The sequence below is a fragment of the Numenius arquata genome, chromosome 9, assembly GCF_964106895.1.
Source record: "Numenius arquata chromosome 9, bNumArq3.hap1.1, whole genome shotgun sequence".
NCBI classification, from domain to species: domain Eukaryota; kingdom Metazoa; phylum Chordata; class Aves; order Charadriiformes; family Scolopacidae; genus Numenius; species Numenius arquata.
In genome coordinates, this window is record NC_133584.1 from 75,995 (window position 1) to 99,516 (window position 23,522).

At 52.3% G+C, this 23,522-nt stretch overlaps 1 protein-coding gene across 4 annotated transcripts in view; it reads right to left on the reverse strand.

The window, feature by feature from the left end:
• The window catches only part of ABCC5 (ATP binding cassette subfamily C member 5), a 56,252-nt gene extending 50,082 nt beyond the window's left edge, over positions 1-6,170 (reverse strand). For 2 of the 4 annotated variants that reach the window (XM_074154018.1, XM_074154019.1), the window contains exon 1: positions 6,042-6,170. In XM_074154018.1, the coding sequence (XP_074010119.1) occupies positions 6,042-6,170 (129 nt within the window). The remainder of the gene's footprint in view (positions 1-6,041) is intronic. The other 2 variants (XM_074154021.1, XM_074154020.1) reach the window with 1 other exon arrangement.
• Positions 6,171-23,522: the final 17,352 nt, after the last annotated feature.

Below are 23,522 nucleotides of genomic sequence, written 5' to 3' on the forward strand. Positions count from 1 at the left end.
ACCAGCTTCAGCTTGTCAATGCTCACCCATCAGAAACACTGTAGAATAATGAACTATAGGAAAACCATGGCTCTGAAACAGAAACTGCCCAGCACCCCAGTTTTGGAGGTTTACCAGCACACTGTATTTCTACCCACCACACTGCATGTGTCCAAACACCACACGAGTTGTGTAAGAGTGGTAGACTCTGCATCATGCTTTGCTCCTACGGCAGTATGTACCATATACTGTTCAGTTAAAACTTTACCAACTAAAAGAATAAGAATACGCAGCACCTCTATGGGCACTGTCTGCAGAACCGGTCTAGTCATCAAGTCATCTAAATTCCCTGCTCCTTCAGCATCTCAGCTACAGCACTAGATTTTCAGCCTTCAGAGATGCTGTTACAGATCCTGCAACAGACCCATCAGCTGCCCACTAGCAGGATCAGTTCATTTTAGGATGGATCATACCTACCCCCGCATCAGAGCCCCCACACTGCAGCAGCCTGTTCACGGCAGCAGCAGACCACACAAAGCAGGATCCACAGAGGATCATGCCTCACTTAGTGGAGCCTTTATATAAGGCTTCTGAAGATCACTGGACAAACATTGCTTTCCTTCCTACTTCATAGAAGAGTCCAGCGACAATACAAACAGAGTTAATAGCATCAGCTTCCAATTTTATCAAACAGCCCCAGGAAATAAGTATCTCCTTGCTGCCAGACTCTGCAGCAGAATACACAAATGCACTACACTGCAAAAGCTGAAATCCTAGTTCTAGGTTCAAATTATTTTAGGAATTCAGATTTCTTGTTATACACCTGCACCCGTGTCAGTTTTACGTGTTTTACGGCAACACTACCTAATCTAAGTACTCCCTCACCTTCTATGCAACTGTGATCTGAGAGAGCAAGGTGTCTAACACTGCACTTACCAGACAAGAGATCCTCAAGCCGCTAAGGGAAGCCATACAGCGCATGGTGGTGGCAGTTACAGGTTTCCGAAATACATGAACACACACATCCAGATTTTGTCTACTCTTGCACATATGTCCTAGCACAGCCAAACACCAATGAAATGCTCAGCCCGGTGGCGATTAAAATGAATCTAGCACTTTGCCAGTCATCCTGATCAAGTAGTCAACTGCAGTTTCACCTTCTCATGCAGCGAGCACTGGCACCAGCTCAAACCACTGCAGTTTCTCACTGTATCCTGAGCCAGCCACAGAGCAGTATCTTTCTGTGTAGAGACCGATTCAAAACACCTACAGCCTTCAAGAGCCTACTTGGGTTGCGATTCCTAAAGTTCTGTGTTTATGTGGTTATGAAAGTATGGAATCTTCTGGAGAAATGCAGAGACATCCAGCAGCTTCAGCTACAACCAAAAGCTTGTTGTTATAGCTAAGTTGCTTAGAAGGCCTGCTCTGAGCATGGAGTGCCAGGGTACTAGTACCCAGCTACATTCACATTCCTATTTTTGAACACGTTGTTCAGCACAGTTGGTTCAGACGCTTCAGATGCTCCAAAGAGCTTGAGCAGCAGAGTTGAGCTGACTATTGAACAGTCAGACAATAAATCACTTCAAAGCTATCAGTGCTTGAAGGATTTACATCAACTCCAACAGGTTCTGATCACATTCTCTGCTGTCGTTGGCAAAAGCTGTCAGAGACAAACCTGAAAAATAAGAGATCAAGGTAAGGACAAGAGTATTAATAGGGCTTTGATGGCTGAAGTTAGCAACACATTTCTCCTGCACGTGTAAAGCAATCTCTACAGTCCCACACTGCCCAGTGTCTTGAAATGCAGCAATCTGCACTTGAGTGCAGTCTTTACACTCCAGCAGCATGAACTAATCCCAAATACTACATTCCAGTCAGAACCAACTGCAGCTCGCAGTACAGTCTATGAGTGCCCTCACATTGCTAACTCAGGAACCCAAATTTCGGCAACCGAGTTCTCACAAGCACTGTCTATGGCAAGGACAAGCTGCTTCTACACCCTCTGCTGTTTTTGCGAACATAATAGGGTAAGGGAGCAAAATACTCACTCACCTGTTGTTCCATCAAATAAACATGAAGTCTACATTCGAGAAGAACCTATTCCAAAACCACTCTGAGAACAAAGTCTCTCTTCCTCATCTGTCATTTTCTAGTATATTTCACAGACACAATAGGATCTGCGCTCCTCCTCAGGACACACAGCTTCCATGGGAAAAACTAAAGACAATTACTTCAGATACAACTTGAAAGGCACACAAGCATTCTGAGAACAAGAAGTTCTCAAGGTATAAGTATAAATCAATATTTCAAAACATCCCTTATTTTTCAATTCACTGGTAATTAACAGCTTCTTACAGATCAAGACTGACTATAGTGCTAGGCAGCAAGTGCACCTAGAGGTTATCTTAATTCAGAAGAACCATGCCACCACATACAGTAAGCCCAATTAGTATGGTATTATGCATTGGGAACATGTAGTTAACACCCTATTTTGTAAGCTACATTAAAATCTCCAAAGACTTAAAAATCAATTGTTATAAGAACACACTGCAGAAGCTTATTCATGAGGTGAATATATGCATTCACAAGCTGAATAAAAAAAAAAAGTGTTTCTTGAATTTCAGTCCAGAGTGCCTATTTCAGAGGTCCAAATTTCTATAGCAACATTCCCATTAAGCACCAGGAAATGTTGGATTAGACCTACTTATATTGCAGCATGACTTCATTTATGATTCCAGGAAGCCTATTTGAAAAGCTCCTGTCTTTCAGAGAAGTGATCTTTCAGGCTGTGACCAAACAGCATTTAAGCTTCTAAGGAAAGAATTGCAAGTTCTTTTTCATTATTGTCATGAACACCCATTACAGCATCCTTTCAGCAGGAAACCTGAACACCAGTATGGAGGTTTCAGGACAGAAAGAACAAAAGTTGAATACAACCTTTATGCAAGGCAAAGAAAAGAGTCATACAAAAAGGCTCAGTAGCAAAACAGGTCTTCCACCTGTAAAGATCTTGATCAGGCAACCAACCAGTCTTGTCTACTTCAAGTTAAGAAGGAAACAATGCAGCAACACAGGCAACAAAAACCAACAAGTCACATCACCGATGGGTTAAATGTATGTGCATCCCTGCCAGAAGTGGTCACCACCAGTGGCCATTAACCAGTGGTCCTCGACTACCAGAGGCAGCATGTTCCTCTGTCCTCCTCAAAAGAAACCGTGAGTTCTACCCCACTCTTCAAGGTATGAGGAGAGTCAGCAGAAGTCTGCTTATGACTTACACGTCATGCAGTATAAGCCTGCGTGCTCTAACACAGTCCCAAAAATGCATTCCACAAAGATCTGAAGTTAGTGGCAAAATAACAGCCTTAATCTGCCTGCAGCTTGTTACTTGCTAAACGGATCACGCTTACAGCTTTGCCCTTTTCTGGTCAAGCTACTTCAAACCCTGAGCTAGGTTTTCTACAAGAACTTTGAGAGTCCCAAAACCTCTACTGCTGGCCCACTGGACACTGTTGTCCAAATGGCAGCATTCCACTAGAGCAGAACCCCTCTGTCTGAACTGCTGTGGTCCTACCCTTTCTCCTCACATCAGTCCTCCCTTGTGTTCTGTCACCAGCTGTGCCAACATGTGCCCAAAAAGCCAGCTTAGGCGTCTGACCCCATCCCAGGTTTCATGGGGGATAAAGCAGAGGATGGTGTCCCTTCTCTCCCCTTGAAACACTGTTTTCTGAACAGCTGAGCTACAGATTCTACCCTCCTGCTGCAGGCAGAGGAGAAGCGCTCGGCCAAACAGGCAAAGCTCAGCCTCACGAGAGAGAAACTTTTGCTTATCCCCACTACCAAAAGTGAAAACCATCACAACAAGTGATAAGGTCAAGAATATCGCTGAAACCAGAGCTTGTTTCAACTAGAAAGGAATAAGCTCGGTACACGAACATGTAACTTAGATAAGGTATTATGGACACAGCTCCTTTTACTTAGCCTCAGTATTTTCCTAGTAAGCAGGATTTAATCTCACTGACACAGAGCAACAAATTCAGAGCTATTCATGTTTAGGGATTGCACACATCCAAGCTACAAGGCTAGCAAAACTAAAAGGGTGCCAACATTTGAGCTAGAAATCAGCTCAACCTTGGCATACTGAACAAGATAACTAACACATAAAATGGGCAATCTGTCAGAACTAGCTGACTCCATTAGCAAGATAAATTAGGTTCACTTCTCAAAGCAGATAAAGTTCTAGGTAAGAACTAGGTTCTGCTATTTTCTTGCATCAGTATTCACAGATTTTACAGAATCCCTGTTTTGCAATCAATTATCTGGGTCAGCAAATCAAAGGGTAGAGGTAGAAGGGTAAACAAGACTACAGCAGCAGAGTTAAGCTGACCTGAAGCCGCCTCCAAGTTAGAGATTTCAATGCCACATGTACAGACATGCAGGACTTAGCTTACTTTCAGCCATCAGGAGAAACAAATACGCTGGTTTGATTGATTTCATTTATTTAAAGGCTTTATAGGTAAAATAAGGATTTTGTCCTCAAAAGTTAAACCTGGCATCAGCGTGATAAGATGATGTTATGATTCCTGCTTTACTCCACTGCCACTGGCCAGGAAACAAAGCTGCCCACCAATGGCATCACTGTTGTCACCAGAGATGTGACAGAGCAGATTTGCCACTGGATGGGGGACAGCGGATGGCCAGCCCATGACATCAACATAATAAACGCCGTAAAGAAGCTGCACTGTGACTCCGGAGGGCTCTCGGTGCTGCACCAGTGCCTGCTCTCATGCAATCAGACACTCCACCTTCCTCCACACCATCTGCTGAGTCACAGAGCCTGCAGGGACAGCAGGGCTGCGAGGAACTGCACCCAGCCTGCGGCAGAGCCAGCGCTCCAGCCCCCAGCACAGCACTGCAGCACTGCTGGCCCACACAGAAACGCCCGGCAAAACCCTGTAAGCTCCAGTGACACAGGGTAAGCCTTATCTGAAGCACACACTACCTTGGTGTTCAGTAAAACACAGCAAAACTTAAGCCTTTTAAGAAGCAGTCTTCACAATGCTTCTATAAATACAGCAAGTTCCCCACTGCTTGCCCTCTCACAGGCAATCCATACGGCGCGCCCAGAAACACAACCACAAGCACCTTGCCATTGCAAAAGAATCAGACATAGGCAGCATTAACTCTATTTGTTTGGCTTCAGAAAGTTCTACGTTAGTATTTTAGGAAAGGTTAAGGACAGGACACGCAAGAAAGTATTTCAGTGCTAGCTTTCAGAGCAGGTAACGTTTTTGATCTTCAACTGGTCCAGGTTACTAGTTTCAGACCATACCTTCCACCACTGTGCATGCTTCCATTTATCTGAGCTTTTTTTTTTTTGCCCTCTAGCACTTGGTGTATGCACCCTTTTCAGTTAAGAACAAGCTCTAAAAAATTAAAAGCTCAGAACAATGACACACAAGCTCTAAGCCAGTGGTTATTTCAAGACCCAGCCCTCAAAATAAGCTTAAAGTAATTATGACCACACCTCACCACATTAAATACAGATGCACAAAAAAACTGTGTTCTATACAGATGGCTTCAGAGAGAAAAAAGTAAAAAGTCTTGATACCAGAATGAGCTAAACATCTGCTTTAGAAAAATTTATCCTTGAGAAAAACACAGCATGATTAAGAGTCTTTTCATCTGCCTACACTCAATGGCGCATGATTTGTGCTGAGCTCTTCACTGTTCTTACTTGGTTGTAATGCTTAAGTACAAAAGCTTAAAACACTTCCTGGATTCACATCAAGATCTGAATACTAGGAAAAAAACCTCTATTTTATTCAAACATTACTAGAAGTCCCATTTAAAAGTGGAAAGTACTTAATAAGTCCTCAAACTTGTTACTAAGTAAAATACCTACAGTACCCCTTGGAATGACCTCTTCAAACAAAAGGGAATATTCATTATTGACCTTCAATGCAGTGAATCCACAGAGAGCTGGCACAGCAAAAAGGCTGCTGCCGCATGTGATTTAATAAGCATAGACTGAAACACAAACAATGAAAAAATTAACTGACCTGATGTTTAGCACGCTGAAATTTTGACCCTTCCTGCTCTTCATGCTGCAGAGAGTTGGCTCTCTCCCTCACACTTCTATACCCAGGACTGGGTATGATGTACTCTTTTCCTATGTCGATGTCTTTCATCTTCTGTAAACGCCAGGGTTTACACGTGCGTTTTCACCTCAAAAATCTGAAAAATAATTACATTCCAGTTAGTTATATGCTATGCCAAACACCAGTTACTTTTAGTCAACCATTTTCAAAGTTTATTTTTTAATTTAAGATCAGAAAGTAATTGCAAAAGAGCCTTATTACAACAGGACTGTAATAATACGGCTTTGGAAACACAGGCAAGACTAACTTCTCCTGAACTAGTTTAAACATGCCCTGAGGTAACCACATAGTACCACGATTCTCAGTGCACCGGAGTACTGTCACACTTCCTCCCTTACAGCTCCGAAATACAATTATGCAATCTGTCAGATTAAAATAATAACTACAGTACTTAGTTGAAACCTTGAGAAACTTGACTTGGAAGATCAAATCCCTGAAATCTTCTGCTAGTGCCTGCAGTTGCACATACCCAGCAACTCACCGGGACAAAGTCTTGCAAAACTGATCTCTCTAGAGCTATCGCATGATAAAATTAGTCACTACAGACACACTCCCGAGAGGAACATACTCCTTCTCTGTGGCGTTATTAACTTACTCCATAGGCTGGAGCTGCCGTCGGGCAGGGAGAGGCACGGGAAGGACTCACCTTCAGGGCGGCGGGTGCTCCCTCACCCCACGGCCTGGCACGGTAAGGCCGGAGGGAGAAGCGGAGCCTCCCGCTGCGGGGCTGTTTGATGGCACCCGCCCGACGCCAACAGCCGCAAGGAGCCTGCTTCGCTGACACGACTCCGCACCGGCATCGGCGGGCTCGGCCCGGCAGCCAGCGGCGATCACCGGCCGCCCCCCGCCCCGGGGCCGCGTCTCAGCGCCGGCCGAGGATGCTGCGGCGCGGCAGGTCCCGGGGCCGCCGCTCCCCGTCCCCGCCGCGACAGGGCTGCGCGACGGCCGCCCCCGAGCGGCCCAGGCGGCGGGGGACACGACTCCTCCCCCCCCACCTCCCCGTGGCTCCGCCGCACCGGCGCAAACGAGACAAGACACCCCCCCGCGCCCGCAGCCGGGGAGGGAGGGACAGCCGTGGCTGCAGCTGTCGGCGGGGGAGGGCTGCTCCGGCGGCCTCCTCGCGGGAAAAGGGGGGCGACAAGGCCGCCTTCTCAGTCGCGCGGCTGCCCTTCACCCACACAAAGGGCCGCGCCGCTTCCCACCCCCGGTAACGGGCGGTGCGGCCCCGCTCACCTCCGCCCGGCGACTGCCCCCGCTGCGGCTTCTCCACCCGGCAGCCGCGAAGCCAAACCACATCCCTTATAGCGGCTCCGGCGCCCCCACTGCGCCTGCGCGGGGAGGGGGCGGGCGGGGACTGTCGAGGCCGTTCTCCCGCGGCGCCCCATGGGAAATGTAGTCCAAGCCTCCGCGCGACCGCTCACTGGCTGCGGGTTCAGGAACTACGTTTCCCAGAAGGCCGCGCGCGGGCGGCCGCCGTTTTTCCACGCCCCTCCCCGCCGTGCCCCGCCCGCCCCCTTCCCGCCGCTCCTGCCGCAGCGTGGGGGGTCTGGAACGTTCGCCGCCGGCCGGCGCGAGACGCCGGGGTGGGGCGCGGCGCGGGGCAGCGGTGCGGTGCGACGTGTGGCGACGCGAGGCGGTGCAGTGCGGCGGGGCGGAGGGGGCGAGCCGCCCGCCCTCAGCCGGCGCGGGGCGAGGAGAAGGACCCCGCTCCCGGCCCGACGGCGGCTGCGCTGCGGGGAGGACGAGCGGACCTCGGGGTGCCCCCGTCCCGCACCTCCGTCCCGCCGGCGCCGCCGCAGGGCGGTGCCGGTCCGCTGCGGCGGCCGGAGGAGGAGCGGCGGCGGCTCCTCGGTTTGCGCCTGTCAGCTGCAGCCGGTCATTTACAGCCGCGGGGCCGGGGGAAGCGCCGCTGCCCCTGATGTGGGGCTTGACCTTGGCGGGGCTGCAGCGCCGGCTCCCGCGTGCGGCGGCACCCCCGGCCCCGCCGTGCTGCTTGCATCGAGCCCGGCTGGGAGTGGGACGTGGCGGGGGCAGGGAAGCCCCCGCTGTGCCCCTCGGAAGGGATTCGGAGCGGGTGAAGGGACCGCCGGCTTGCCGCAGGGCTCTCCCCGCCGAGCTTCTCCCGGTGAAGGCGCGGAGCGGGCGGGGGCTGAGGGGCAGCAGCGGCCCCGCTCCCCCGGCGCCGGAGGGGCAGCCTCGGGGGGATCCAGCCTGGGGAGCTCGGTGCGGAGGAGCGGGCGCAGCTGCCTTTCCTCTCGCAAAGGGCTATAAATATCCTTAAGAAACCCCGAGCTGTAGCCTCTCCCCGCTGTGTTTCAATACCCTGTCCTCATGTGACATCTTCTTTCCACCAGCCAAATTTGGCTGATGTATCATTTAAGTGGTTTATATAACGGGTGCCTGTTTGCACCGCAGTCCTGGCTCTCCTGTTGGGAACGTTTGTGAAAGTCAATTTGATAGAAAAGCTGAAATAAACTCATGTAAAGGTGGGAGATGGGGATCTGGAAGTAAAAGTGGACCCAGAATATTCCTTCCAAGCTCACAGGCCAGCGGTACAGGTAAAAGGTGTCACCATGCAAGCAGCAATTCAAGGACACACTTAAGGTACTAGAGAATCCCTTCAGAGCTCTGTGACACATCCTGCGGCACTCCAACTCCCATTTCTGGCAAAAATGAGCATCAGCTCCATTGCAGGTGCTCTAACGTTTTGGGACAGGAGAGCTGACAGCCAGACGCGCAGAAGCAGAGCCCTTCCCGCGGTACGGCAGCTGAGAGCGCACGTGGCTGCTGCATTTTTCTGCAGTCTCTTTCCCAGGACTCACAATCACGCAGTTTCAGATTGGTTTGGCTGAGATTTTATGGGGAAAGAAGCTGCGAGGTACACTGCATGTTTTATAAATGCTATGTCCCAGCTAAAGGTGTATTTTAAGACAGAAGCCAGGAGGCAATTTAGAGTAAGTCTCTGAACAGTCATTAAACAGACCTTTGCTAACTAGATGTGCAGTTACTGAGCAAGGCAGTTAAACAGCATAAACAGGAAGGACAAAGTGTAAATGATGGCGAGAGTTACACTGTGTTAAAGCTTCAAGGTGAGTCACCTGTATGGTATTTTTGGGTGTTGAGCTGAAATTGTTCTGAGCATGAGCTTGTTTTGGCCCCTGGGCTGTGGAGACAACCAGAGCTGCTTTTCAGAGGTAGCTGCCTGGTTTTGAGCTGATGACGCACTGAAGCCTGAAAGCTCTGCATCATGTGCCTAGAGGGAAAGAGAAACGTGAGCCTCCATTATGCCACAGTGGCTGCAAAATGTGTTAGGGAAGATGAGCAGAGAGTGTTGTTTAAGCCAAGGGAGCCAGGGCCCTGCCTACACTCGCTCTGTCCTCTATTTCTCCAGTGCTGGAGCAGATCTGAGACTAAAAGGGAGGGTGTGAGTGCTAGTAGGAAACTGTGCTGGTAAATAATGCTGTGTACGCTCAGGCTAGCTCTGGGCGATGGGCTGGTGGCAGCATCAGCAGTGTTTTCACACCTGTGGTCCTGCGAGTGCATGTACTCCCTTAGTATGATGGTGGGAGAAAAACGCGTATGTAGGCATAACCCACTTTTAAGTGTGTCACAAGTCTCCTCCAGCATTTGTTCTAAAGAATATAAGTGTACGGGTGCTACCAACCAGAGGAGTTGCATCTTTAGCTCCAGTGGCAGCAGCTAATGCTTTTAGTGCTGCCAGCCCCAGGTTCATCCCTGCGGGATGGAGACGTTACATAAACAAGGCCCGTACAGTATTAAATCTTGCCCTGATTCAAGGTCTGGGATTTGCCGTAATCAGTCCTGACTGCAGCCAGAAAAGCACAGCCAGAGCAAAGAGCCCGCGGCAGCTTCAGAGCCGAGGCCGGCAGACCCCATGGGCGAGGAAGTAACACCTGACAATGAGTCTTCTTAGAGGTGCACAGTATCTGCTCCCCCACATCCCAAAACAAACAGCAACACATTTGAAGCAACGCTTGAAACAAACTGACTTGAGCCATTGAATCTGGTAGTGGAGCATTGCCAAGTCCACCAGGAAAACCAAGGCTCAGTTTGTGGGAGCGATGGCCTTTATTTATCCAACTGTCCTACCACGTCTTTCCCCATAGGATCTGAGGACTTGCTTCTGCTGCCTGGGGAATATGGAGCGTGTGCTGCCCAGGCGACCTAACTGAGCTGGACCTTGGACAGAAACAAAGAGAAGTCCTTCCAGGAGATGTTCTGAGCTTCAGGGGCGTTGCAGCGCTAGTTTGGGTTCACAGCACTGCAATTAAGACCAGAATCTCAGCCACACAAAACCCTGTGACACACGCGAGCGCGAAGCAGAGTTACTCATGTGCCAATGGGATGCTCTGCCTGGCAAGCCCAGCAGACATCGGTTGCAGGTTGGGTGGGACCAGTGGGGTGGGGTGGTCTCCGTTCTACCACTGGCAAAACATTGCAATGAGGCACTAGGACGAAACAGCTTTTCTCTTTGCCCAGAGAAGCAGCAAGATGTGGTTGGACTGATGTCCATGGGGATATGTGCAACACTAGGAGATGCCTTGGGCTAACAGGAGCAGAGCCACCCACCTCTGACCAGGTTTGTGGGCGCTGCGAGGCTGGGGACACAACACGCTTCCGTCAGAGTGGATGGTGCTTGAGGAGGCATCTTCCTTTGACACGAGTCCAGACACCCCCGTGGAGAACTGTTCTTCCTTCTCTCCCCAAATCTCCTCATACACAGAGGACATCTTTTTCTTGCCCTTCCCCGCTGGGGTGCTCGGTCCTGGCTGCTGAGGCTTGCGTTTTCGGGATGAGTTTCCTGAGTTCAGTCCCTCCTGATGTGCATGCTGACAGTTGTTATGCTTGCTGCTGCTTTTTTTACTCTCTCACTGATCAGAGCTCTCAGCCATGAAGTCCAGAACTCAGAAATTAATTGGATGGCTCAAGTAAAAGTCCCATGACCTCAAATTTAGCCCACAGCACTGCAAACCATAACAAGTCCAGAAATATGGAGGTCTGGAGAGACTGCACGTATCAGCTTGTTCCCGATTCTCTGTCTCTGTGCGGTGCCCGATCTTTTATTGTCCGTCATTTCCAGGTCTCCCTCCCACACACAGCCTGTCTGTTCAGGGGTTTGAGCTCTCAGAGCAGACCGAAAGGTTTCCCGTTGCACTGCAGCAATAATTATTCATTATTGCCAATAATGAGGCAATAATTTGGCCTCAGCTGGGCTTTCTCTTTGCTAGGAGCTGCCAACCCGTGTGGGCAGCTTGGCAGATAGGTACAGGCTACCAACAACTGAAGACTGGAGAGACATCGCTACTCATTTCCCTTTATATCTTATATTCACCTTCACAGTTTAAGAGGAAAATATTTGTGGCAAAAGCACCAACAAGAAGATCACTGAGAATAGTCATTCTCAGTCCATCCTCCTTAGGCTCCAGAGTTAACGTCCCATTAAGGAGACCAGGGGGAAGGCAAGAGCCACTGTGGTACCTGTAGCAGGGCTGTCAGGGACTGCTGTGACTTGCTCAACCATTCCCTTCTTAAATCTCGGTAGCACACAAACAATTTCAGGACATCAGTGGGCTGGGTTTGTCCATTGAAAACTACAGTCCTGTTTCCTGCAAAGAAGTTAATAATCAGCAATAGTGTTGTTGTATAATAGCTCATTACTTGTTATAGCAAGAAATGGGTATGGGTGCCCTTAGTTTAGAAGTTATGGTATCTAATGGACCTGCTCATGGCGTTGTGTTGAAGAGCAAGAGGAGTCACAAATGTTCCCTGCACATATTTAGTGCTACTAGTGCCCAAGTCTTCCTAAAAATCCTGCTGCTGGTGACAGCACCCCCCCGAGCTCCCTGCAGCAGCACCAGCTCAGACAGACCTGTCCCTGTGGCACCGGCACCTCTCTGCCTGCTGGAGCTTCACAAGGCTGTGCACTCCCCACTGAACGCGCTTTGTGCCTGCCCGGCTCCATCCACCCCCGCGGCGGGGAGCTGCAGTAACCCCCCATACGGACCTGGTAGCAAACCCTCTCCCCCATCACAGTCGTAGCTGCACAGAAAGGGGTTAGCAGGGTCGGGGTATAAAAAGCTCAGTGCCATGAGCCGACCATCTCCTGGAACTCAGCATTTTCCACGATTTGTGAGGCACGTGGGGCACAGGACCTTGTAGGATGCTCAAGACCTAAGCAACACCCCAGGGACCCCTCACTTTGCAGCACAGCCCCTCTCCAAGCTCCCACCTTTTTGTTACTGCAGCCTCATTGTGCTCGCGGCTCTGCAAACGGCTCATTCCGACCTTCGAGCCCCTGTGCTTTATGTTGCTTCGGTGCTGAACAATCCGTGTTGCAGATCAGAAGCCAGGGAGAGCGGAGGCCAGCTCCCACAGCGCAGCGGGGAACGGTGATTTCCCCACCCTGCCCTGGGAAAATACAGAAGAGGGATGTGATGTGTTTGGACCTAGAGAAAGGACGAATCTTTCCCTTTCCTCCTGACCTGTTTTAGGCAGGAGTTCATTAATATCTTATCACCTGTGCATTCAGCTTTCCTGGAAACGAACTGTACTGGCTTGATATTTGTGCAGAACTGTGAGCAGAGTGGGCACTCACGACGATTGTGTTTCCGAGGATAAGGCTCCTGGGCTGATCCAGGCAGAGGTACTGCTCCGGAACACAGCGGCACCACCGCCCACCACCTTCCCTTGGGTTCCTGTGGGAGGGTGAACCTTCCTGGCCAAGCTGGCAGGGCTTTACTCTTGCTCTCAAAAGCTTCTACAAATAGCCAGGCTTTTGCAACAAATGCCTTTCAATGTTATTTTATATTTTTTTTTAGGTTTTGATCATCCTGCTCTATTTTTGCAGCATTTCTGCTTGTCAGAGTGCAGGAGTAAAAGGTGCTACACTGTGCTGTATCACACAGATTAAAATTGGTTTGTAATTCAGCATTCAGGTCGGGAGGAGAGAGCGTGGAGAAAGCGCACCTTCTTGTCCAAATGCTACTTTCTTTGGGCTTTGGGAGAGCGGGATACAAGTAACACCCTCCCAACACAATTAGCAGCACCGGAGTCAAAACTGGTTGGTTTTTTTTTCTAAAAGGGAAAAGCCAGGAGGTCTCAAAGGTGTTGCAACGTTTAAAGTGTAATCCAGCACAGAAAACAAGTTCAAGGCAGTACATCTCAATCTACAAACCCAACGATTGTGAGAACAAGATCAATTCAAGGGCAGAAGCTGACACAGACCTATGACAGCTTCCACCACACCCACGGTTAATGAGTAATCAACACCAACCTGCAGCTCTGGTCCATCTCGAGCCCGCTGCTCCCACGGGCACCGCACACCAAGCTGTGGCTGCGCTGTACGGCTAGGTATTTGGTGGAGTTAGAGCAAAAGGCCAAATGGTGCTTCAATAACGAAGCTGGAGATGTGTCTGAGCGAGCATTAACGAGCTGGGACGCGTCCCAGCTGTACCGCTCTGGCTTGGGTTGAGTTACCTCCTGTCAGCTACTCCCCGTAGTTGCAGACCTGGAGTAGTAGCTTTGGTTAGTCTGCAGCGCTAAAAGCGTGGGGAGAAACTCCTCTAGCCCCTCCCCGAGAGCAGCCCAGGACTGTCCCCAGGCCAGAGCAGGAGAGGACAATGGCCAGGTCAGAGCGGTATGTTCAGTTCAGGCTGGTTTTCGGGAGCTGGACGGGGCTGGCCAAGCAGCCGTGGCCAGAGCTGCACTGGACACAGGCTGTGGTGGGGGAACTGGTCTGAACCTCGCCAAACCCGTCGGTGCTGGCCAGGGCATGACGCAGCATGAGCAGGGACACGGTCGCAGCCCGCTGCCAGGGCAGGGCATGCTCCGTCCCCTCCTCCCAGAGCTGTGGGCTTGCCGGGGTGAAGGTGTCCCTGCTCCCAGGGGTGTGGAAACAGCAGGGCCAGGCTCGGCAGCAAGGTCTCTGGGCTGGGATGTGGTTCCTGTGCAGCTGGCTACTGGGGTGGCTGTGCAAGGCCCACTTGATGGGCACCATCAGGACATACTGCGAAAAAACAGCTGTGACAGCCCCGTCTAAGTGTGCGAAGCGCTCCCTCCTGCTGCTCTCCCCGCCAGCACCCACAGCGCTGCGGCTCCTCCAGCAGCTCCTGCTGCACCAGGCGCACATCAGGCACGGGCAAGCACCAACTCTTTGATCTTCCAGCAGATGGTGAACTTGCCAGTAGCTGTGTCTTCCTGTCTGTTCCCTCAAACCCTCCCGATTTCCTACACCCCTTGTGCAGAGACCCTGTCAGCATCCATCCAAGGTCTCGGTGATGCTGTGTAGCAATGATGTCCAACACCTTCCTCTCCTGCTCCCTGCTCCCCCAGGACACGGTTCATGGGTACCATTAGCTCTCTCACCACCCGCTGTCATCCTCTCTGGAGATACTTGCTGACAATAGCTCAGCTGGTCATTACACACTTCACCTCTGTGCAGCCACACTCCTGGGAAGACGGGATGTTTCCCTGGTGCCCGGCAGCAGGTCCATCAGAAAGGCGATGCAGGGACTGCCACTGCTGCGGGAGTCAAGGTCTCTATTTGCCCACGTGTTCTCAAGCCCTTGGGCTTCTCCACAGTGTGTCCTCTGCCCCCCAGCCCAGCACATGCTGCTGGGGAACCACCAGCCTGCGTTTGCCCCTGCGCTCCCAAGCATCCCTCCAAGGTGCGTGGGAAGGATGGGCCAGCCTCAGCGAGCACACAGCAAGCGGCCGAGGAGAGAGGAGCTTTCTGTCCTGCTGGAAACACCACAAGCAGCATGAACGAAAAGGGATTCAAAAAAAGGAGAAAAATAATTAAAAATGCTGGGAGCCCCTGGTGGTGCCTGGAATCCCATGTGGCGGAGAAAAGGCTGGCTGGGATGTCAATTTTGGAGCTCGCCGGTGTGATCAGCCAGTTTTAGAAGCAAAGGAGGACAGCCAAGGTCAGAGTGTGTTGGGCCTCTGGGACTGTCACTGCAGCTGAAAACTGGAAAAAAGGGGAATGTGCAAGCCCAACACAGCTCTGTCCTTGCTGCTGCAGCTGGGGCTGGGGCTCTCCCAGGTCCCGGGGTGGCTGGTCCCAGGGTCGAGGCGTGACAGGGACCGGGACCCATTTCTGGGAGATGCAGGGGAAGGCAGGCAGCTCTGTGTCCAGGCAGCAATGGGATGGGAACTCAGGGCAGCAGGGCTTGGGGAGACTTGCTCTGCTCTGTTGCTGGGGGAGAAGACAGCAGAGACAGTTGTCTCTTGCCTTCTCCCCCAGGAAGAGCAGGACTGGTTTCCTAGGGGCTCCTGAGACAACCCCCCCTGTGTGCATCTCGTTTTTCTGAGCTAATTGCTCTTGCTTCCTCGGGAAGCACCGCCTGAGCACCAGCAGCCATTCTGCCAAGTCGCCACAACACCCAGGTGCTCATGTCCTGGGGAGCCCCACGCTCCCCTCCGTGCATTGCCACCACCCCCCTTCCCAGGCTCCCCGGGGGACTGGCACATGTGTCCTGCAGGCTATTGGCCTCCGAGCGATGGACTAGAGCCACAGCACAAGGAGGAAGGGGCTCAGCACTCGCTCATCTCTCCTCTCATTGCATCAGCCGCTGGGATCATGGGGACCGCCGTTGAGGGACACCAAAAAATGTGGGACAAAGCCTAGGCAACAGCCTGGTTAGCCGAGGCGAAGCTTGCAGTGAAGATGTACCCCAGAAGGAAATACTGATCGGTCTGAAACCTTGAGGCTGTTTGTTAAGGTACAGAAATCCCCCAAGAGGAAAGTGTATGCCTACAGCAGGTTTGCTTTGCCGAACAGAGCCCTGTCACCTGCCTGTCCCACGCTCTGCAGACCAGAGGGTTCCCCCGGCTGTTTCTGAGCCACTAACAGGAAAAGCCCTGTGTGCAACGGTGGCTTAGTCGGGTCAACTGGAGACAAAGCCTCTGGCTGCTGCGCGCTGCTCTCCCCTGCGGCGCGGGAGGGCAGGAACGCTCCCAGCCGCGGGTGCAGACACGAGGCTGGTGCTCGAGGCATGGGAAGCAGCTCTAGGATCTGCAGCCTGGTTAACGCAAATCACAGCCCCGCACCACTTAGAATAACATACCCAACCTACTACTGATGAGCAAAGAGCGGCCCAGACTCCAGATCGCCCATGCCCTCTCCCCAGGACTGGGAATGCAGCATGTGGGAGCTGGGGGATGTGAAGACTGGAAGCAGCAGGACCACCTCCTCCAGCGTACGGTTACAGGACGGGAGCAGGGCGACGGTGCTCAATTCTGGGGTGGTCACCAGCTTGTTCTGTGACCAAAACTGTCACGTCTCACACCTCATGGCTCAGTTCCTCCTCCTACAAAACGCGTGACTGCTGGAAACCATGTGACAGAGGCAACGGAGAGTCACTGTATGAAAAGCAGAGCAAGGTCTCAAACCACTGCTGTGCTAAAGATCCTCCCCACCTGTGAGCAGCATCTGGCTTCCTCGTAAAGACAGAAGATTGAGCCAGTTTGAACTAATGGAAAACACCATGCTCAGACCCAGCTCCTTGTCAGCGAGGCGCACGTAGCATTGATCACCGGCTGTTCCTGCCTTGAAAATACAGCAGCTCTTCACGTGGGTGGGAAAAATGAGCTCAAGCATCGCACGGCCTTTGTGAATCCTGTTGCTGCCTCCTCTGTCTTTAAAAGTGCCAGGGCCTGCTCTCCGCAGTGCACTTAATACGGCTACAGTCTGATATGAACCAAGTCCAACTTTCAATGTTGGTTTGTCGCTTTTCTGTTTCCTCAGTGCGTTTGCAGTGATTTGCACAGAAGAATGCACAGATATGGTTTAAAACACATTTTACTGCAGGCGTTCATCAGATGACACTCTGATGTCCTGTGATTGCGGGCAGAGATACAATTTAGATCAAGTTTTTCGCTGAACGCCTGGGTCACCTACAGGGAAGAGCAGGTCTGGGTGATGTCTCTGTGCAGGGATGTCCAGCTGCGGGGGGGCGGGACGGGACGTTGAGCCCTGCCTGCCCATTTACAGCTGGGTCCTCTGGACTCTCCGTCCGGCTGTGGTGTCTTTGGGCTCGCCTTTGCCCCGTGTTGCACTTCACATCATTGCGGACACCCCTTCAAAGTCCAAGCCAGGTCTTTACACATGGCTCTACCCAAGGGTTATCTCTAAGGGCCAGGGATCAAAGCTGACTATGACGATCCTGCTAAGAATGTTTATTCCCATATATAGTATTGGCGCTGCAGCCATGCCTGGAATCCCTTTCTGGGAGTAGTGTCCCTGTGATGGGGACAGACAGCCCCAGAGGCACTCCAGCCCGGCTCAGACAGTGCATCAAGCCTGGCTGGGTCAGGAGCTCTCTGGGTGCTGAGGAGGCGGCGAGTTCCTGCCCCATGGAGATAATAATTTCATTTCATCTCAGGTGACTGCATCACGCAAGAAACAAGTTTGGTAACTGCAAGGTGGCAGGTATCAAACCTTGTGATTGGTGGTGTCACCAGTGCTTCAGACTGTGGCTGCTTGCAAAAGGACGAAAAGAAGTAGAAATAGTACATCTGTTGAGGGCACTCAAGCCAGCACTGGAAGGAGAGCGCTGCAGATAAGTGGAGGCTGGGAAGCTGCTCCCAGAGACAAGGTATCTCAACTGCCTGGGCCTAATACTCCCACTGATGTGACAGAAAAGTGGTGGGAGCACTGCATGAATTCCTCAGTATATCTTAGGTATAGACGCTCATCACATGGCTTAGCACACTGCATTATAGCATTATTAATTGCTTTGACTTGGAAGAAACAGAAGAAGGAACCTCTAATCCAGGAGACTTCATCTTTTTTTCTGGTTTCCAGTGTATTACCTTTTCTTTGGTATCAACTACAGCTGGAACCAGCACATCTACACTACCAGGAAAAAGGTCATTAATCAGCTACTTCCTTCTACTTTTCTGCAACCATGTGCACATTACAGTTTGAAATATATCCCTGACAAATTAAAAGAAGTGTTGGAATGAGTCCATGGGAAACATAAGTTCAGTAACCAGATCTGTAGTGTAAAACATCTGTCAAGATAACGTGGTCTCTCCCTGGCTTTGATGTGATGGAAAGGGGCTGCTGAGTTCCCCTGAGAACGTTCCTCTTCTCTCTCTTTATTAATTAGATCTTTTAAGGCAGCCCCAACACAAAGCTCTAAAACAAAACTCTGGGTGCATGAACAACTGAATGGATCCTTGAAATGGCACAGCCAGTGAATATTGCTCAGTTCCCATCTGTGGAAACATGAAGCCCCTTGGGCTGAGAGCTCTGATACATGTGCCTTTCATGCGGAGCTCCAGGCTGGTGGGGAGGGAAGGGTTAAAGGAAACGTGCCCTCTCCTCTGAACAGGGCCCTTGCAGGAAAGGCATCGATGAGAGCAGAGATAGCTGTACCTCCAGCAAAGCTCCCCCTCCTTCTGGCAGATGAGGCGGTGGGAAGCGGGGCTGCCTCCCCCTGAAGTGATGCATCTGGCGCGGCAGCAGGGAGAAGGCAGAGGGATGGACAACTCCTCCCTCGGCATCTCCTCCAGGCAGGGCTGGGGCTGGAGGAGGTGCTGCAAGAGCCCTTTTCCTCCCCTGGACAAGATGAGGGATGAGGAATAACCCTGCCTCTGCCCTCGCACACAAGAGGGGAACAGCCCCATCTCAGAGCAATGGAGCAGGAGCAGAGAAACGATTCCTGCTGGTGGCCACTCTGTGCCGGCGCCATAGGGCCCCAGGTGGGAACGGAGGGATGGGCTGGAGCCAGTCAGAGAGCTCTCGAAACGAGGCCCTGGGCCAGAGAGCGGCCAGCCATCCTTCTCCCAGCTATCTCCCTTGGCTGTTTAGAGCCAGGGAATTCCCTCCTTGCCCCTGGCAGCCCTGACTTGGCACCATGGGTTCCCTTCTCGTGATGCAGGTGACACCAGGTCCTGTCCCTTAACCCTCTGCAGCATGGCATGTCCCTGCCCATCCCCACAGTCCCAAGTTTGTGGTTACCCAGCCCCACGTCTTGCTCAGTCTTTTCAAAGGAGATGTCGTTTTCTCTCTGGCTCAGCCCAAGCATCCCTTCCTAGGGACGTTTATTACTGCAGTGTGAGTCTCTCTAGGCTACCCTTACACACCTGCTTGGGAAGGGCTGTTCCCAGCTTCTCCTGCTACAGGAATCCACATGGATCAGAGCTGGAAAAAGGTTCGCAGGGAAAAGAGAAGGCAGCTGTGCTACCTCCCCCCTCGTGCACCCCTGAACTGGGAAAAAAGATCTGACCTGCTTGCAGGCTGACGCCTCATTTCACGTGGCTCAGTGCAGAGCCAAACAGGAGCACAAAGCTGGAGACAAACCCTGGACGAAGGTAGGCTTTGGAGGCCAGGGACCCCAGGGGAGGAGGTGTCACCAGTGTAGCAGTGGTGCAAAAAGTTGTATGTGAATAAGGAATATAGAAAGGGCAGGGGCAGCATTAGTCTGCAGATTGAGGAGCCTTGCTCAGGGAAAATGTGATCCCCACGTGACTGGGAACGCTGGTTCCCGTGACAGCTCCAGCACCGACCGCCATGGGAAATATGTTTCGCTCTTCAGGCTCGAGCAGCTCCTGGGGTCATGCGGGGTGGCTGCCTCCAGAGGCTGCTGTCCCCAGGGCTGGAGCATGTGCCAAGCCCAGATGGCCGCTGACTCATTTCCCACCCTGGGCAGGGTGTCCTCGCTGAGGAACCTGTGCCTGCCATGCCTACAGCCTCATCAGCCTCTGCGAGTGACCAGAGAGATGCATCAGCAAAGGATGGAGCCAGAGCGTGAGTAGCGAAGCAGAGGAGCAGCACACCCGTGCCCCAGCATCTGCAACGTGGTGAGATCATGTCTGTTAGCTGGACGTCAGCACCATTGCTCTGCGGCTGGTGTTTCTCCTCAGGAGAGCAGCAAGTGAAGGATGGTGGAAGCAGTGTCCTGAAAGAAGTATCCCATCACACAGAGTTCATCCAAGAGCTGTCTAAGGAGTCTGGAAGTAGTTGCTGCTTGCTGAAGCCGTGGGGAGAGAGCAAAACCATTGCAAGGGGGAGAAACTGGAGCAAGGCTTGTAAAGGGCTGGAAACTGAGCTGAAATATCTAGGGCAACATAGCCTACGGCCCAGTCTGTGCCTCTGAGGGGAGAGCCTGGGACCAGAAAAAGCCCCGGGGAAGAAGTAAATTAGAGAGACGTTTACTCTGGGACTTTGCTATGCTTTCCCTGACTCTCCTCTCATTTCAGATTCCTGAGCTCCAGGCAGGGCTGGTCAGTGGCAGATAGACCATCACGTGCACGTCCCTTCTCTAAGGAGTGGGACACTTCTGCTGTCCCCTGTCCCTCCAGAGAGATCTGTGCCACCCGCGGGGAGCCTGCTTGGCTTGGCATACCTGCATGGTACCCAGCAGCATGACATGAGCATCCCTCATCAGCAACCCCTGCTGCGCTCCGCTCGCCGCGAACGCTCAGCTCCTCCCAAGGTGCTCCCCCAGCCCCGTCTCCATATTCTGGGGAGGTGCTGGTGCAGCCGCTGCCTCTTGTTGCACATCCCGCCTGGCATGGGGGCAACACGAAAGGCGGGGCAGCCCAGAGCTTGGGCAGCAGCAACGTGTCCTCCCTGTTAGCCGGTGAGTGATGCTGTGCCCAGCATCTCACTGGCGGAAAGGGCCACCAGGGAGCTCTGTGAGCAGCACCCCAGGGTGGGTGGAAGCCTAGGGGGTCGCAGACAGGATGGCCTTGTGTCTTTGGGTCCCCTTCTCAAGGCTGCCAACCCAGGAGCAGCAGGATGCGGAGAGCAGAGGAAGCCCAGCAGTTCATCTGGCAGAAGCCCTCTGCTGAGAAGCACAAAGAGGCCCAAATGAGCAAAGAGGGGAGGAACAGCCTGTGAGTCAGTATCCCTGCTGTCAGCTTGGCCAGAGCCCAGAGCGTGGGAGGGAGGCGTGAGGCGAAAAGGGTCGGGATGCAGAGTCTGTCTGCCTTTCATGTCTGGTGACTTACTAGTGGTCTGCATTTTCTTTTTACCTGCAGGACTTGGTTCGGTGCTCAGGTAAACCTTGTGTCACACACACAGCCATTCCGGCGTGCAGGAGAGCTGGACAACCTAAGCACGTCCTGGCTGTTGCCCATCCCTTCTCCCAAGGGCAGGAGCTCCTCCAAGGGCGCTGGGGGCAGACAGACCCCTCTCTACACCTGCCAAGTGAGCATCAGCCATCCTGGGTAAGGTCAGGACAGCCCCCTGACCCCAGACACCCTGTACCAGGGTTCACTGCCGGCCTCTGCCACCTCTGCCACTGTGTGGGGATAGCTCCAACCAAACCAGGCTCCCTGCCAGCGTGGTATGGCCCAGGAAGAGCTGAGTTTAGGCACTAGTCACATCCCTGACCTGGAGTTGAGATGGCACACATCCATAGCTCTGCTGAGGCACCCAAGGATGCTCCAAGGGCATCAGAGCTGCTGGCCACCAGGCAGGACACATGAGGGGAAATCAGCCTCGTGCTAGGTACTTCGTTCCTCCATGCAGACCTCCTATGATCCTACTCATTGCAAGTCTTACTGCCCTGGGGACCCCCTGACACAGGTCCCACTCAGCCCTGATGAATATGGAACCCCAAAGCCGTCTAAAATAGGACCAAATCTGGAGCTGCCTGTCAAGGCTTAGCAATGCCTTATGGCTATCGTCTAGGCAGAGGGAAAAGACAGGGAGCAACCAAATGCTCAGAGGACAACAAACGGAAAAGAGAGAAGGGTTAAAAATGTATGCACAGGGACTGGGAGGATGTCTCAGAAAGCAGAGCATTCCCACCAGGCTCATCATTCCCAGAGCTGGTGGATGCTGCCCCGTGACGCTGTGTCCAGGGCTATCCCAGACGAGGGAGTAAGAAAAAGCCCCACAGTCTATGGGTCTTCCCTGTGGGGTACTGGGTTTGATGGACTTCCAGTCTAACCCCGTCCAGCCTCATTTCAATTTCAGTGAGCTAATTTCAATTTTAAAAGCTCTCCTGGAACTATATAGCTTTCCGAAAATGTTTGGTCTGGGTGCTACTGGTCTGCAAGTCCCCAGAGAAACCAAAGGGAAGTGTGTCTGTAAAGCCCAAAGAATATTTATCAGGCTGATTTTGAGTTCAGTTCATTAGCAATTACCTTGATTTGTCTTCCCCCTCTCCTGCCAATTTACCAGGGCATTGTCTTGGAAACTTGCCTCATTTGGGGAGAACAGGATGTAATTAGCCAGATAATCTGCTGGTTCTCCTGTTGAGCTCTGCGTGCCCGGTCTTGACACGGGCGGTGGCTGTGCAGGTTGGATCAGACCTGATTTCTGGTGCTGTTTATGCACTTAGTGCTATGTAGGCAGGAAGGAAAATACTGTCCTGCCCTCAGGCAATGACAAATCTACCTCTTGGATCATTCCTCAAACTGTAACTCCTGGGCTGAGACCATCTGGGAGCTTTTGTTCCAGGGTTAGCTCCTTTGCTGAGGCAACAGGATTCCCAAGCGCGTGCGGATACCTATTTTTGAAAAGGATGGGGATGATTTATTTCCCTAGGGCAGCTCATTTCTATTTTCTCACTCTGTCCATCCTTGCTGCTGTTTTCCAAACCACTAGCTAAGGTCAAGCAACTCAGCCACAAGGTGCAGCACAGCAAGGGCTCAGTCACAAGTTACTGGGTGCACATGGCACCATGTAAGCAATGTCTGAACACTTAAGCTGATAAGGGAGATTTCGGGGAATACCCAATGCTGCAGAGTCCTTCAGGAGACAGAGGAGAGTTGTCTTCTACTAAGTCAGTCCTGAACTGGCAATTCAGCTGATTGAAAGGGATGCTGCATGTGGCACATTACACTCTTCTCCCACTCATAAGCCAGCAAAACCGCCTCAGCATTGCCATGGGGGCTGTACGGGCTGCCCGCGACACTGGGACAGTGCTGTAGGTCTGTGATTGAGTTGTGCCTCCCTCAATTTCCCCCATCACCAGGAGGGAAAGGCCATTCTGCGTGCCTTGGGCCGATGAGCGTGTGCTACCTCCCACCCTGGGGAAGGGACCTGCCTTGGAGGCGGGGGTGCAAGTACCCCGAGTTCCTTTCTGGGATGGCAGCTGAGCTGTGTGTCCGCTCCTTGGGCCTCTGCGGGTCAGTCAGCGGGTGGATGTGGGGTTTCTGGCAGATGAGAGCGGCAAGGACTGAAACAGGGAGTCACGGCAGGGCAGCTTGTGGGAAAAAAACAAGAATCCAAGAGAGGCTGGTGAGGAGACAGAGCAGGGTTGGTGAATGCCTGTCTCCACAGCAGGGCTGCCAGCACCAGGTCCTGCAGACCCTGGCGCTAGATCGGGCCCTCCTGCTGCTGGGCTGCAGGAGCTCCCTGGGGAAACACCTCTGCCTTGCTCTGGTTTTGATCGCAGG